The sequence below is a fragment of the Scomber scombrus genome, chromosome 13, assembly GCF_963691925.1.
Source record: "Scomber scombrus chromosome 13, fScoSco1.1, whole genome shotgun sequence".
NCBI lineage: Eukaryota > Metazoa > Chordata > Actinopteri > Scombriformes > Scombridae > Scomber > Scomber scombrus.
In genome coordinates, this window is record NC_084982.1 from 20,229,662 (window position 1) to 20,245,136 (window position 15,475).

General features: G+C 38.8%; 1 protein-coding gene across 1 annotated transcript in view; it reads right to left on the reverse strand.

Annotated features, from left to right (window-relative positions):
• dars1 (aspartyl-tRNA synthetase 1) overlaps window positions 1–15,475 on the reverse strand; it is a 30,561-nt gene that overhangs the window by 752 nt on the left and 14,334 nt on the right. The window contains exons 7-17 of the mRNA XM_062431746.1: window positions 14,580–14,682; window positions 13,552–13,632; window positions 11,408–11,467; window positions 8,901–9,012; window positions 7,030–7,164; window positions 3,615–3,762; window positions 1,972–2,118; window positions 1,601–1,643; window positions 934–1,014; window positions 248–359; window positions 22–93 (exon numbers count right to left, since the gene is read on the reverse strand). Of these exons, the coding sequence (XP_062287730.1) occupies window positions 22–93; window positions 248–359; window positions 934–1,014; window positions 1,601–1,643; window positions 1,972–2,118; window positions 3,615–3,762; window positions 7,030–7,164; window positions 8,901–9,012; window positions 11,408–11,467; window positions 13,552–13,632; window positions 14,580–14,682 (1,094 nt within the window). The remainder of the gene's footprint in view (window positions 1–21; window positions 94–247; window positions 360–933; window positions 1,015–1,600; window positions 1,644–1,971; window positions 2,119–3,614; window positions 3,763–7,029; window positions 7,165–8,900; window positions 9,013–11,407; window positions 11,468–13,551; window positions 13,633–14,579; window positions 14,683–15,475) is intronic.

A 15,475-nucleotide genomic window follows, 5' to 3' on the forward strand; every position in this document is an offset into this window, starting at 1 on the left:
CAAAAAACATGGATTCCTTACCAATGCCTCCGCCGCCATGTGGGGGAGCGCCAAATCGGAAGGAGTCGATGTATGACTTGATCTTCTCCAGATCTGCAGTGTCATTTTAAAAAAAAGAAAAAGTTTAAAACATTTTATTACAAATGTTTTGTTTTAATTATGACCCAAACCATCAAAGGACAAGACAAAATCATATCCAAATAATTTAATCCCCCTTTAACCGATTTATCGCTGCACTTGTTCTTACCAATCTGGTGATGGTTGGCCCTCTCTGTCAGCAGCTGAGCATTGTGGATCCTCTGAGCTCCAGACAGGATCTCCTCTCCCCTCATGAACATGTCATACGAGTTGGAGTATTTCTGGAAAAAAAGAAAAAGAAAGTCACCTATGAGGTCAAGAATGAGGATATCAACAGTTAATGAAACTATAAACAAAGATTCACACACAAAACAAAGATATTTAAGACTTGGAAAGTTAAAAAAAGGATGGCAAGTTGACAGTCCTGAAGTCTGGATTGACACTGGACTACAGCAGTAATTAAGAAAAAAGTAGAAAACATGGCAAAGTCATCAAACAGTTTAGCAGAATTCAAGTTCACCAATACTGATTAAAAAAACTGGTAATAGAAGCCAAATATGGATCACATGTTCATACCACAAAGATATTACTAATAGTGAAAAAACAATTGTATTACTACCCAAGTTGAATTTGTCATGATGGCACTACAGGAAACGTTACTAATTTAAAAAAGAATTCCACTGTGGTGTTTGCCAGCCAGTATATCCAATATACAGAAGACTAAAGAGTCCATGGCCTCAGTGCAAGTTCAACCACAGGTCAACCACAAAACTCATTTGCAAAAAAATTGTTACTGCATTCCCCGCTATGCAGGCAATAACTTTGTGTGCGTGTGTGTTCGACCAAGAGACTTACAGGGTTGCTTGGATCGGGCATCGTATAGAAGGGTCTAACAGCCAGTGGGTACTTATCCAGCACGTAGAAGTCAGTGTCATACTGAGAAGAAAAAAGGGGAGATTCAAACAATCAAAAGTCTTTAATGAGTATTAATGAAGACAGGTGTTTTGTTACATTACATAAAGGGGAACAACTTCAATCATAAAGTACTTTTAATGAACTTTTCCCTTCTGAACTATAACCACATTTAACCACATTTCCCATTGTTGCAAAACACACAATGTGTAATGATTCTGTCACTTATGAAATTCTGTCTTTTGCATGAACTGCTCAGGCAAATCCACAAAGAGAAACATGACTCAGATCATTCTGGAAATTCTCATTGCCCCAGGTGTTATGACCTGATATTTAGACCACCTTGGCTTTTAAAGCACTATGATGAAGGCAGATGTGATAAGTGCTGTTTGATGCTGTGACTCATATATTAAATCCACATATGTGAGAGGAAGAATTTTCTCTAACCTGCTGAAAACCATTAACAAATTTCCTACTCTTATCCGAGTGCAATTACATGTGAAGAAAAAGAATATCAGAGGGACACCTTGCACAGATTTTTATTGTCACATTAATCAATATTCAGATTTATACACTCTGACACTAAATGGCCAAACACATTTGAACTTACCTTTTCCTTAACCAGGCGGCCAAGCAGCTTTTCATTGGGTGTGCTATAGAACAAAAAAAGGCAATCATTTTAACACAGATAAATGTATTATTGTGTCACATTTTTCTGCCTATAACTTGTATGCGACAAAAAAAATCGAATTAAACCTTGACTCGTGATTTTACACAGACAATATGACCATATCACCAACAGCAGCTTGTCAGCATTAATCACATGAAACAACCGAAAGAGAAAATGTTGCTGAGTTATGTGTTAGGCGTTTCACTTCCTTTCTTCACATACAAGTAAAAGTTTGTTTCTGCTTCCGTCGAATAAAATCATCTGACAAGATGACTGGGATCTAGGGCAAAGGGCGTATAATCATTTCTGACCTGAGGTCATCCTCATCACCCATCTCCACCCCGGCCTCCTGCAGCATGGCCAACGCCTCGGTGTACTCCAGTCTCAGAGTGGGCTCCAGGAATTTGAAAGGCTCACTGGGGAACTGCTTGTTCACCGTCTGGATCTCAGTCTGGAAGCTGATACAAACAGACACACACACACACATTAATTACTAATAACCTGGGTACAGATTTCCCACTGACTCACTGGTCCAAATTTACCATTGGCCTAACAAGGGTCAGATTGGTCAGTAAGATAATATTTTGATATTTGAAGGCATCGCTTACAATTTTATACTGTCTTTGAATTTCAAATGTATTAAAAATAATTCAGTGTAAAAAATACTGTTATAGAGGGGAGGGGATTTTAACCAAATCACCATTATAAAACACCACCACAACAAAGGGTTGGTCACAATGGGCTGAACACCAAATAGCATCATTTATCAGAAGACATCTGACAATCAATATTGTCATACATTTTCAAAACAACAAGAGACAACTAACAGAGCTCAATAGAGACTGACTCATTGGAGCTTGAAATGCTGGAAAACCTGTCAAATGCACATGAAAAATGATTAATTACTTCAAAGGAATACAGACTGGAAAGTCATGAGAGCAAAAAACAAACAAAACAGTCACTGAGAAAGAGGAACAGCAGAGCAGGGGTCACAAGTCAAATGCAATGACTTTATCAAGTAACCTATTATAATCATCTCTGTAATCGTTCTTTCCAACAGACATTTATTGACATCCAGTCTTGACAAGTCCTGTTTCAGTGGAAAAGAGTTTGTGTGTTGTCTAATATAATTCCCCCTCTTCTTTTCTTCATAAATGCTCTCGTCACGTTCTCCTCAGCCAGAATTTCCTCCACTCAAGCCAACAGCTTACAGGACAGAAACCAATAATAGATACAGATTTCAAAACATGTTAACAAAAAAGAGCAAAACAGTCAATAATAAATGACTGTCTTCTTAAAATAATAATTTGTTAAGGCACTGAATACCAGTACTAGATAGTGGACAGGAGGGGAGATGACAGGAGATGAGGGGATGTTTCAGCTCATAGTTAATGTTTCCAGTATGCGATACCACTGCCATACACAGATACATGAAAGCGTGAAAAGCTGCAGATTCCATCCATGATCAGAGCTTCCCCTTCTTTATTCACTCTGCTCCCACATCTCTGTACACGTGCTGCACGGTTTCACACCACTAGGAGGCAATAAAGCCACATCGTTACATTTTCCTGCTGGCAGTTCACTTGACAGAGTGAGTGAAAATCACTGACTTTCAACAGAGCAGACAGCAGTGGGTGACAGCATTTAATCTGTATTCAACTGCTGAAACAGTTGTGCTAAGACATAGATATATATATATATATTATTATTTTTTGACATTTTGCCATCTACTAAATTTTCCTCTCAGGAATTGATCGTGTCAAAATTAATCTCCTGTCAAATAGGAAAAGACACGAAACTCTTTTGCACGTGTATCTTTGGTGCAATCTGAACTTGCATCTCAACATGTGATCATTTGGAAAGTTTCCATTAATTACAACAGCAGGCAGGCTCAGCTGCATCTGTCAACCATGCCAGATAAAAATACCTTAAACTGTTTAAATCTTGATCTTACTTGTCTCTCAGGCCCTTGAAGATCTGGACCATGGTGTCAGTGATAGAGTCAATCACTTCGTGGTAATGGTAGTTGAAGGCCATCTCAATATCCAGACCCACAAACTCAGTCAAGTGACGGTGGGTGTTGGAGTCCTCCGCTCTGAAAACTGATGTGATTGAGATTTAATATTAATGCATTAAACATAGAAGACTTTCACAGCAGTGAGAAGGAGAGGAAATGTGTCATCTTCTGTTAAAAGGTTCACAATGCAGCTGCTAAATTCAGCCTCATCCAATGAAATTTCACTAAATGTCAATGCCTTAAAATATGAGTATCACTAACATGTCTATGAGCAATTCTAGTACAATGTTATCACAAAGAGTAACTCACATTTTTCCTTTGTCATTTCATCCGTAGTACAATGTAAACCCTGATTTGAGGAGTGCTATTAAACTAAATAATTACTTGTTTCCTTTTTGAAGTTGGAAGACTTCTCTACTTATGACAGGTGCATTTATGATAAGTGACTTAATGAGCACTACATACAATTAGCTGTCACATATAATTAGCCAGAGCTGTGCATAATGTTCATACAATTATATAATTGAAGAGGTATAATTATACGAACAACACGTAGGTGCAAGGCTATTCAAAAGGCAGAATCAATGAAAAAAGTGGCACCTGCACACTGATTCATGTATTCAAATAGACAACGTTTCAACAAAATGGTGGTTTAGAACTGGTTACCATATAGATTCAGTGTATATAAACCAATGGGCTGACAGGCTCTGTGATAATAGGGGTAGATTATCATCGAACCTGCACAGGGTGATTACCATCTCAAAGAAATTAGCTACATCTCTTGAATAGTAGAAGTTCAAAGGTAGAACTTCAATATATCAAGAATACATTTAAGCAGCACAGCTGTGAGCTAGAAAAAGAGGAAAGGAACCTTTTAATGTTGTACAAAAGCATCTGAAATGCATATATAACCCGAAAAAGAATTCATGTCCGAAACTCTCCACCTACTGATACTATATATGGGTGAAGTAACTTTTTGACCTGATAAAGATGCAACTTGGATGAAAATCATATCTGAATACATCTTATGACTTAGAGTCAGTGTGCAGAGATACTTTTTCCACTGAAGTTAGACGACCACTTAAATGTAAAACTGAGCTTCTTCCTTGTCTCTGCTCTTTTCATTGAGAGGTCAAAAGACAAGTGGAGTAGTCTTTACACATACATGCACACAGTTAATTTCTTCACTTCAACATTTGCCTGTATGGAGTGGAAATCCGCCATGTGCACATGCACTCAATTTCACAATGATTGAGATTTATAAAACAGCCCCATGCATATGTATACTGTAGCTTTATAAATGTGGCACACATAGTGTATTATGCATATTTCTCCCTTTGTATGCAGAGAGTTTCAGTTTAGAATCTACTCGGACTTATGCATCTGACCCCTGAATATATTTACTAAGAAAAAAATAAAACAATTCAAAACATAAAGCATGACACCTGCTCCTCTGTGCCAAAGACCAGCCTTGTGTTTACATTTGTTTGTTCCCTGGTGGACTTCTTTGGCTGATTTCAGATAAAGGCTCCATAGCTGTGGAAGCAACATTTAAGCACACCGGTACTTCTGGCCAGTGGGATTTCGAGGAGAGTTGATCCCAATTCTCTTTACTCGATGTGTTGGTGCAACTGTAACTACGGCGACAGTGGTGAGTACATTCTTGCCTTAGAAGCAGCGATGACCTGAAGCCCTTTGATTTCTCTGGTGGACTTACAGAGAAGCAAACAAAGACCTCAGTTCTATTAGTGAAACATTGAATGGGCATCCTTCTGCCAAATGTTTTATTATGTCTTGGAGCAGAATAATCTATCAACAGATACAAGTGGTTGGTGGTACATAGGATTTAATGTATTCATGCATTTTGTTAGATATTGTATAGTCAATCAGGTGGTGGCAGTATGTGCTTGCCTAAGTAGATGGGGGTACCCTTGCACCTGCAATTTTCAGCTGCTAAACTCAGAAGTTATTGTGTCTGGCCCTAATACATTATCTAATGATACAGTCACTCTGGATGGTATTACTCTGGCCTCCAGTACCACAGTAAGGAATCTGGGTGTTTCCTTTAATCAGGATATGTCCTTCAATTCCCACATAAAACACATTTCAAGGACTGCCTTTTTTTTTGTGCAAAAATTGCAAAAATCAGACACATCCTGCTTCAAAAAGATCCAAAAAAAATAAATTGTCCACGCTTTTGTTCTTCTAAGCTGGGTTTTTGCAGTTTCTTATTATCAGGCTGCAACAACAAGTCTCTGAAGACTCTCCAGCTGGTCCAAAATGCAGCTGCACGTGTATTGACAAAAACAGAGAAAGAGAAACCATATTTCTCCCATTTTAGCTTCGCTGCACTGGCTCCCTGTAAAATCCAGAATGGAATTTAAAATCTTTCTCCTCACCCACAAAGTCCGGAGTGGTCAGGCACTATAATATATCTTTAAAAGCTCATAGTACCCCATTACCCCACTGGAACACTGCACTCCCAAAATAGGGCTTACTTGTGCTTCCTGAAAAAAAGAAAAGGGGGCAGTTCCTTCATCTATCAGGCTCCTCTCCTGTGGAACCATTTTCCAGATTCGGTCTGGGGGGCAGGCACCCTCTCTACATTTAAAAGTAGGCTTAAAACTTTCCTTTTTGATAAAGCTTATAGTTAGGACCAGCCCAGGCTTGTCTTGGACCAGCCCCTCATTATTCTGCTATAGGCCTAGACTGCTGGGGGATTTCCCATTATGCACTGAGCTTTTATCTCCTCCTACCCCTCTCCATCTGTACACATTTATGTCCCATTAATGTATGTTTCTAACACTGCATCTTCTCTCTCCTGTAGTTTTGTGCTTTCTTGTTTCTCTCCTCTCCTGTTGCTTTCTGTGGGTATTTCTGACTATGAAGCTGCCGAATCTGGATCTGTGATTGCAAGCCATTTACTGCCCCTGTGATCCTGCTCAACACCCACTGCTGCAGTTATTATTATTATCACCATTATTATAAGTATATATCCTTATGTGGAATTTGCATTGCATTGCACTACCCTCTCTCTCTCTCTCTCGCTCTCCCTCATGATTTGGTGCTATATAAATAAAATTGACTTGACTTAAAGGCTGTACAGCACCATAAAGTCTTTTACTGGCCTCATTGTCTCACTAACACACTAAGCTCTGCAGCAGGTCTGGCCAAAGTGACAGCAACGGAGGGAGGTCTGTAAAAGTTTAACAATCCAAATACATTTGGAGTCATTTTAAACCGTAATCTCAGCTAATAGGGTCTACAGTTTTCATGACACTCTTGCTGCTCGTTTCGCTGTTTGGCATGAGTGAATGAACATTTTAAGGGGACAGATGGGAGTCATTCTTACCTGGACCCACACAGAAGACCTTGTCAAAGTCGGCACAGATGCACATCTGCTTGTAGAGCTGAGGAGACTGAGCGAGGTAGGCGCTGGTTTTAAAGTAAGACACTGTGAAGACATTTGCTCCACCTTCACTGGCAGCTAGAAGTGGACAAAGACAACTTTTAGACATGAACACCCAACAGCACATAATGACCATATTCTGCAATGGCTAACAGAGTTTATGATGAATTCAGCTGACTCATGGACCATCCAGCACTTTGTTTCAGTTGGAAATCTAATTCAAAACCCAGTTTTGAAACAGACAATATATCTGTGGCCAGCAAAAACTGTCCCAGAGACATTTTCACAGCAATTTGCTGAATTTTGACAAAAGTCATATAAAGCAATGGTCTTAATGAGCATCTAATAAAAACTATGTCCACAAACAAGGAATGAGGATCATGTTTTCCCAATAATCAATACACTTATATAATATTATATGTAAAATAGGTCAGTTACATAACTGTACTGTGGTTACTATCTGATACATGCATCAAAGAGCATCATTTTCTATTTTCATTTGGTCAAACACAGGGTGTGGTTTGATACGGCACAAACTGTTCAGTGTATGTGTTATGGGTGTAGGCAGGAAGATGTGGTTTTTGTAAAAAAGCACACGCTGTTCATTCACAGGTGCCGCCAAAACAAAAAAAGAGCGCCAGTTTTAAATTTGAAGGTGCCAGCCTCACTCGTTGTCATTGGCCCCTGAAGGAAAGAGGAAGTGAAAAGGTAAATTGTTTCGTCACAGTTCATTTCAAATATGAGACTCATGTGGGAAGTTGTGGACTGTAGATTAGCGTACAGAACGCCTGTTCTTTTGCGTGTCAGAGAATCTTTATTCAAATCAGTTTGACTCATAATGTCATTCACTTTCATCATCCAGGATATAAAACTAACAGGGAATTTTTTCAAAACTTTAAAGTATAGGTTGAAATATTTTTAAGCCAGTTATAAACAGGTGCCCATATGAAAATTGAAACAGCCTGTACATTAAGAGATCCCTTAATAATGTTCTCTCTCTTTGAAAACAACATATCTAACTCTTTAGAAAAGAATCTGAATATATATCTAAAGCTAAAATGAGGCCTCAGGTGTCCACATTATTCAAATCAAGTGGATATCATCCAAGGTTAGTATGTCCTTCCTAAACCTAAAACTTTAAAAATGATTTTTCTTCAGCTGCACAATTTTTCCATTGTGCATTTATTAAAGTTACATTTTATGCATGTAGAATACCAAATCTTCTGTCACACCTCATGTTAAGAAACAGACACCGGTATAAGAGAAACACTCAAATAGCTTCTCACTTCTGAATGTTGGTGAAAAGATTTCTGTTTGTCTTTTTTTCCAGTCTTCCCTTCTTCCAGTAAGTAATATGAGGTCTGTTGGGAGCAAGCTTAAGGAAAGTCTTCCATGTCAAATGAGAAGAGGCATTGTGGAAATGTGAAACTAGAGGCGTTGATGGGAGAGTTGGTCGATGCATCAGAATTCCCAGTGGACTGGATTAAAATCCTGATTTGTCTTAAAACAACCGAATACTTTCAAAAAACCTCTTGAACGTAGGAGTTTGTGTAGTACGTACATGTGGTTTGAGTCATCACTGAAACCATGTTTGTGAACTTCAAGTGTGGTTCATAATTTGAATTTCAGACATAAAAAAATGGACATACAGGAAATACAACCATGCAACTGTCACACGGTGACTCACAATGCACTTGTGGGTGGTGATATAGAAAAAGTGTTATACTACTGATATATCTAAATCGAAAAAGATTCAACAGGTTACTCCAAGTGTTCCCATGGGGCAAGAGCAGTGTGAGAGAGTATGTTTATACCTGATATGATTTTGGGGGTCTGGATCTCCACAAAGCCCTTGTTGGTGAGGGTATCTCTGAAGAGCTGACACACTCCTGACTGCAGGCGAAAGATGGCCTGGCTGGTGGTCGTCTTTGGGAGGATACACACACACAAACACACAGCACCATGACCACACTGAGCATGATTCACTGGTTTTATTACACAATCTGAACAGATGTCTGAAAACAAGGGCGCCAATATTCTGTCCATGCAGCTCTTCTCCACACGAAGGGTGAAACATTAATTTGTTGGCAAGGACAAGACATGCATTTAAACCCAGTGAGAGCCCCAGGAACTTTACACCCATCATTGCAAATCTAAATGCTGAAATCAAGGTGGGGAGTAACAGCTGTTCAAAGTAAACCAGGAGATTAAAGTGAAGTATGTAACCTAAAGCCCCAAAAAAAACCAAAACTGCAACAGTTAGGTGACGAGCATGTAGAAACTGTAAGAGGACACTCCCTTAAATCAACTGACTCATCTCAAATGGCCAAAAGATTTCTAAGATGAAGGCGAAAATATCTAAATTCTGGTGAACCCATTAATCTGTAGACAGGGATGTCTGGTCGAGACACAATCTCTTCTTTTGTTTCTAATATGAATACTTAACAAAAAGAAGAACTGATGGAACACGTCAACTACTACTTCAAAACAGTTGATAAAATCTAGAAAAAGCGAGTGAAGCGAATCATACCCTAAATACTCCCATGATGACTCATGTGAGTCACTTATCACAGTGTGGGCTGTGCCATGTGTTAAACCTGGGGAACCCACCCAGGACAGCGTAACAAAAAAAAATTAGATGCATTAGAAAGCACTTCCTGTTTACAACAAGTTTGTAGTGGCTGGGTATGAAGGTGGGTGGGCGGTTGGTTAGCGTAAGTGTCAAACTGGCACTTTATCTGATGGTGTCCCCCTTACAGCAGGGAGCCTCAAAGACACACCTAAACCCTAAAACCTAAAACAGGACTACCGTAAAACCCCAACGCAGTGGCATCCCACCACAGTTTGGTTTCATAGCTCCAAAAGGAAAGTTTAAACATTTGCTGGGGTTCGTTCATTTGGTGGGCTGAACAGTTAACTGAAATCGTATTGAAATCGCAATATGGCTTCCTACAATTTTCAAATAGCAGGAGGCGCAAAGCACATTAAAGGTAATATGTGCGTCAAAACAACATTTTTAATTATATTTTGTCGTGCTGCAGAAATGTCCTTTGGTGCAGATCCCTGAAAAAAAAATCCCCCCATAATAATTTTAATGTTTTTCAATCAAAATTTGAGTGAAGATGTAAAATTAATGATTCCCTCTAATATCGTGAATATCATATCACTATAGCAGTATCATTCAAAATAATTGCACTTAGATATTTTTTTCAAAATCGTTCAACCCAACTCAACTTAACCAGTAGATATTTGGACTGGATTCTGAGGTGTTAGGTGTTAATTCTCTCTGCGCTTGTCTAATGAGTTATGGGTCAGCAACACAGGTTATTTTGCAGCATTATGGAGGATTTTTACACCAATGTCATACATTAGTAAGTCAAGCACAACAAACGAACACATGACAAACTAAAGGATACTGACACTCATATATATCAACAGTATTTCCTATATGTCTGTAATACTGATGTAACGGCTACTGAAAGAGGATTTGTTTTGAGTCTACTTGAAACCAGAAAAACTGCCAACGTAACTGGCGTCAGATCGAAATGACTTATACAAACTAAATTAAAATGAAGATAGTAAACTTTTCCACCGTGTTCTTAGTCAGACACCCTTTATGTGTAAGCATGACCAAGTTGAATGGGGCTTCCTTAAAAACTAAATTATTATAGAAGAAGGTGTATGGTTCCCTTTTTGAGTGTCTGTCTGTCTGCTCTGCTGGTGTGGCAACCACTTTATAGCTTCACTGGTCTCTAAAGTGTCCATGAGCTCAAAGTGTAGCGTTAAAGAAACAGGTGTTGTTGCTCTGTGCTGCGGTGTGATATGATGCCTTCCTGTATGTGGCATCCTTCACATAGGTTGAACAGATCAAAACAATGAGACGCTTGCGGCTTTGTCTCTACTGTTGCTCACATAGGTATAGCACTTCACCCACACCGCACGAGGTTCATCCAGATAGTGTCAACAAACTAAATCACAGACTTTCATTTTTTAACTTTAGAGCAGCAGTGGTTTGCTGTGCGTTTAGATACTTGGCACATACTTGGCTTCTAAGGTTGTTTGCTTTCATTTTTATAAAAAAAACTGCTTTAAATTGTAAGTTTCTGATTACTACATCCATTAAACAGAATGCAGTGAAAACAACCTAAAACAGGTATTGCTTCAAATAACTGAACTGACGGCATTTTTTCATCATGCCAGACAACTACACAAGCCTCAAACGTAAACATGCCACTTGTGAGATTAGATACTGTATATCAGGACAAATCAAGACAAATACTCAGTACACTTTGTCAGGTATTCAGGGTTGGTAGCAACTTACCCTCAGATCAATCACCCTGTTGTCTAACTTGGTGTCCTGGTTGACTGTGGCTCTGCCTTCCTGAGGGCAAACAAAAACAACACAAAATCAAATCACCAAAAAGCCTCCGAACTATGAAATATTCAACAATGTAGGTGTTCATCTCCTTTTCTTTTCACAGGGGTCTTTGTGGGCAGTGATGTGTAAATGTGTTTTTAGAGGCTTTTCCAACCTTATAAGAAAGAAAATATTCAGAAACATGCAATACTAGTCATTTTTAGCATGAAAATCCTGGCTAAAATATCAGATGTAAGTCTAAAAACCAAAGCCATAACTGGTCCACTGTACAACTATCGAGATCATACAGCTTAAACACCAATGAGTAAAAAAATATTGACCTATTACTGGGTCAATTGCAACAAAAGACATCTGGGGAGATATCATGACAATAAAGGGAGAAAAAGAAAAGAAACCAACACACTAAAACAAATAAAAGAGTAAATGTTTCATCACAGGAGGAACCACAGCTTCCAGGGTCATGGATGTCAAGCTTCCTCAGAGGGCCGGCTGGGGTTTGAGCTAATAGCCTGTGTAGCCACATCCTGTTCCCAAAAGCCCCACGCATAGGGACAAAAGGTTAGATGGGCAGACAGTCACATAGACAGGGCTGTTAGGCCGCATTACTCTGGGGAAGGCAGGTGCTGCTCCAAGTGTGTGACTGACATGTTGAATACTGGCAGAAAACACCTGGGACGCTGCTGCAGCTGCACAGATAGGCTTACTGGATAAACAAAGACGGGCTCTCAGCTGTCTCTGGCAGGGTGCGACCCATATATTTATTTGCTCATAATATTACATATAAATTAGTAATATAATAGTAAATATTTGATATGATGGAACCACAGCTTCAGAAAATAAATGTGACACTGCATCCATTATACATTATTCAATAGTATTAATCTATTAATAGAAACAAACTTAGATTCAGAACTCAAACAAATTCATATTATTCAGACTTTGTTTTTCAAAATGCAGCTCAGTAACTCTGCTAAAAGGCATTTTTCTTCTCAAGGTGCAGCTAGTTCTGTGTTGTTAACTTTTTTTGATAAGACACAATGTCTGCTGAGGTCAGTATTAGCACAAATTTTGGAATTATTTAATGGTTAGACAATTTTGGATAACAGATACTGCATCAAAATATATAAAACTGAATTAAAAAGAAAGGACACAAATCTGCCTTGAGTGGAATAAGGAATTAAACCAACCCACTGTTCACATATAGCAGTATGTAATAGACAGAAATGACAACCTACAATGTAAGTGGCAAAAATAATGGATTACTGAATGCATCAAAATTTAACTGGAATTACGAGTTGCTGCCAGCTATGAAAGCACATTTTGCATGCAAAGTGGGAAGAGGTGAGATTATGGACTGAACGTGATATTAATCAACACGAGCCATTTTGTTGTTGATTTTGTTTAGTTTAACCGAGTTTAATTACCAAATATCCGAGTCTGCCAAAAACACATCTCTATTGTTCTTAGACAAAATATTCACTCATGCTTTAGATATTAAGTGTACAGATAGATTAAGGCTTATATTTTTTAATTATGTTGTTGTTATTGCATAGTCAGACCAAACCTTTCTAGTACAGTCATGCATAATGAAAATGTGAGTCTCATATATTGGACTCACACACAACATTCCTGTTTCTCACACTGAGTTGTCAGAAACTTTTTTAATTAAAGCAAAGTTTGGAGCACAGAGAAGAACTTTGTGTTTTCTGTCTGAGACTGAGCTACCTTACTGTCAGTAAGGAGCTTCACCTTGAGAATGTACCACACCTGAAGGTTCACGGTCTTCCATTTAAATCACCCTGAGTCCTTTAAATTATTGGTGGTTAGACGTTTCTTCTGTTCAGCTATAACACTGAACTTTGGGAGGACATGAGGCAACATTTTGTCATGAAAATATTGCACGACGGATTCTTGAGAGCGTCTTAATCACCCTACATAATGCAGCTAAGCTGTTCGACAATCACAGTGAATTGCAGTGCATTGCTTCATTGAAAACAACACATAAGCCTTAGGTATCAACCAATATTTCACATTGCACAGCAGAGAAAATGGCACTGGGGTGCCTCCAGTACTGAGGACATTCTCACCTCTTCCCCATCTCCATCAGGCCTGACAGCATCATCCAACTGCAGGGGGAGGCGAGGCTCAGCTTGGCTGATGACAAAAATCTGATAAGCAAAAAAAAAAGGAAGGTTAAATTCAGGGCTTGACAGTATGATAAGCCACAAGTGTTTCGATCATATGTACAAGGAATGGAAAGTACCGTGACTCCATTTACAGAACAACAGATTCACACACTCTCAGCATCCTCTGTTAACACCTCCTCTGTATGTGAGTGATTGACTAGGTGTTAAAGCTATTGGGTTTCTGTGCACAGGTGGAAGATGCTTTATCATCTGTGTTATCTGATGCAATCTACTGAGCCCTGCCATACCTGATGTGTTTTTTTGGCATTATATTCCGCCTAATGTTTTCACCCCCATCCCTCACACTGTATGTATGCTCTACATTGAAAGCCATAAATATGATGCACCAGTTACAAGATAAACAACTGACAGCCATGTAAGGTGCGCCATACTGTGAAAAGTTTAAAAACTTAACAATGAAGTTGTCATTGTTCAGACTGCTTACATCTCTAATACTAGTTAGTGAAACAATCCACTGTTCATCTGTTAATGGGGTTGTAATACTTTCAGTGATTGTATGTTTTATTTGTTTGATGCTTCTTGTTGTATCCTGTCCCTCCTCTGTTGTTATGTAATGTTACATGATGGGATCTCTAGGGGTTTATCCTAATAAATACATTTGAAAGTAAAATGAGAGTACACTACCTGTCTGACTTGCACAATAAAGCACACTGGTGTGTTTTATTAATGTCAGTGCTTAATGCATTACTGTGTGTGGACGTTTACATACTTACATGCTAAGACATGTGCGAACAATTATTTAGATGTGTAGAGGAGACTGTGTGTGTGTGTGTTTGTGTGTGTGTGTGTGTGTGTGTGTGTGTGTGTGTGTGTGTGTGTGTGTGTGTGTGTGTGTGTGTGTGTGTGTGTGTGTGTGTGTGTGTGTGTGTGTGTGTGTGTTTGATGGCTGAACTGAAAAGTATGCCCACCCTCTCAAGGTGAAGCTCCACATCCTGCTGGGTACAACTCTCGATCTTCTGCTCCACTTTCCTCACCAACGCCTCCACGTCTACGATGCTTTCCTTGGTGATACTGTTTGAGAAAGTTGGTGAATAAACAACTTAGATAATGCTTCAAAAACAAACACTCTGTGTAGGAGGCTGAATGCATGAGAATAATATTTCCATAAGTGTGACTGACACTTTCAGATACGCTTTCATTTTCAAAGTGTGATGTGCAGTGTTGGTTTGGGATGTGTTAGGTGACAACTCAAAGCCCCCATGACATTTGCGGACCGCGGGTGAAGAGGCTAGTTGAGAAACCACAAACTTGTGCTGGCTTTTGCAAATCCGTATCTATCCTCTTACCCCTCAGCACGAATTTGAAACTTTTGTTCTACTCAAAAAAAAAAAAGTTGCAGAGGCGTTAAAAAAAAAAAAAGAGTCACACATTTGAAGTTGGACAAATTTGTTGTTAGGGAATGTTTCACTTTGCTGGGGATAAAGAAAAAAAAAATGTCCGAATTGTACTCACATCAAAATTAATTGGGGAACCTTAAATGATTCACTACATTATTTTTCAAAAGAAGCCCATTTCACTTTTTGCTTTTAGAAAAATGTGTAGTGGCATCACACTGTGATTTAGTCTAAAGACCCTACTTTACCGAATTGTTAATTAAATATTGGCTGTGCTATTAAATCCAGTACCAGCTAACTTCAAAGCAGACGATAATAAACTGTATATTACAGTAATGTGCATAATCAGAGTTCATGTGCATTTCTTTACAATGTTTAGTTACTTTCAATAAAGTCCAATAATCATTTTTTAGCAAACAGGAGTGAAGGTAAACAGTAAATAGAAACAAGTGCATTGAAGGGTACACTGT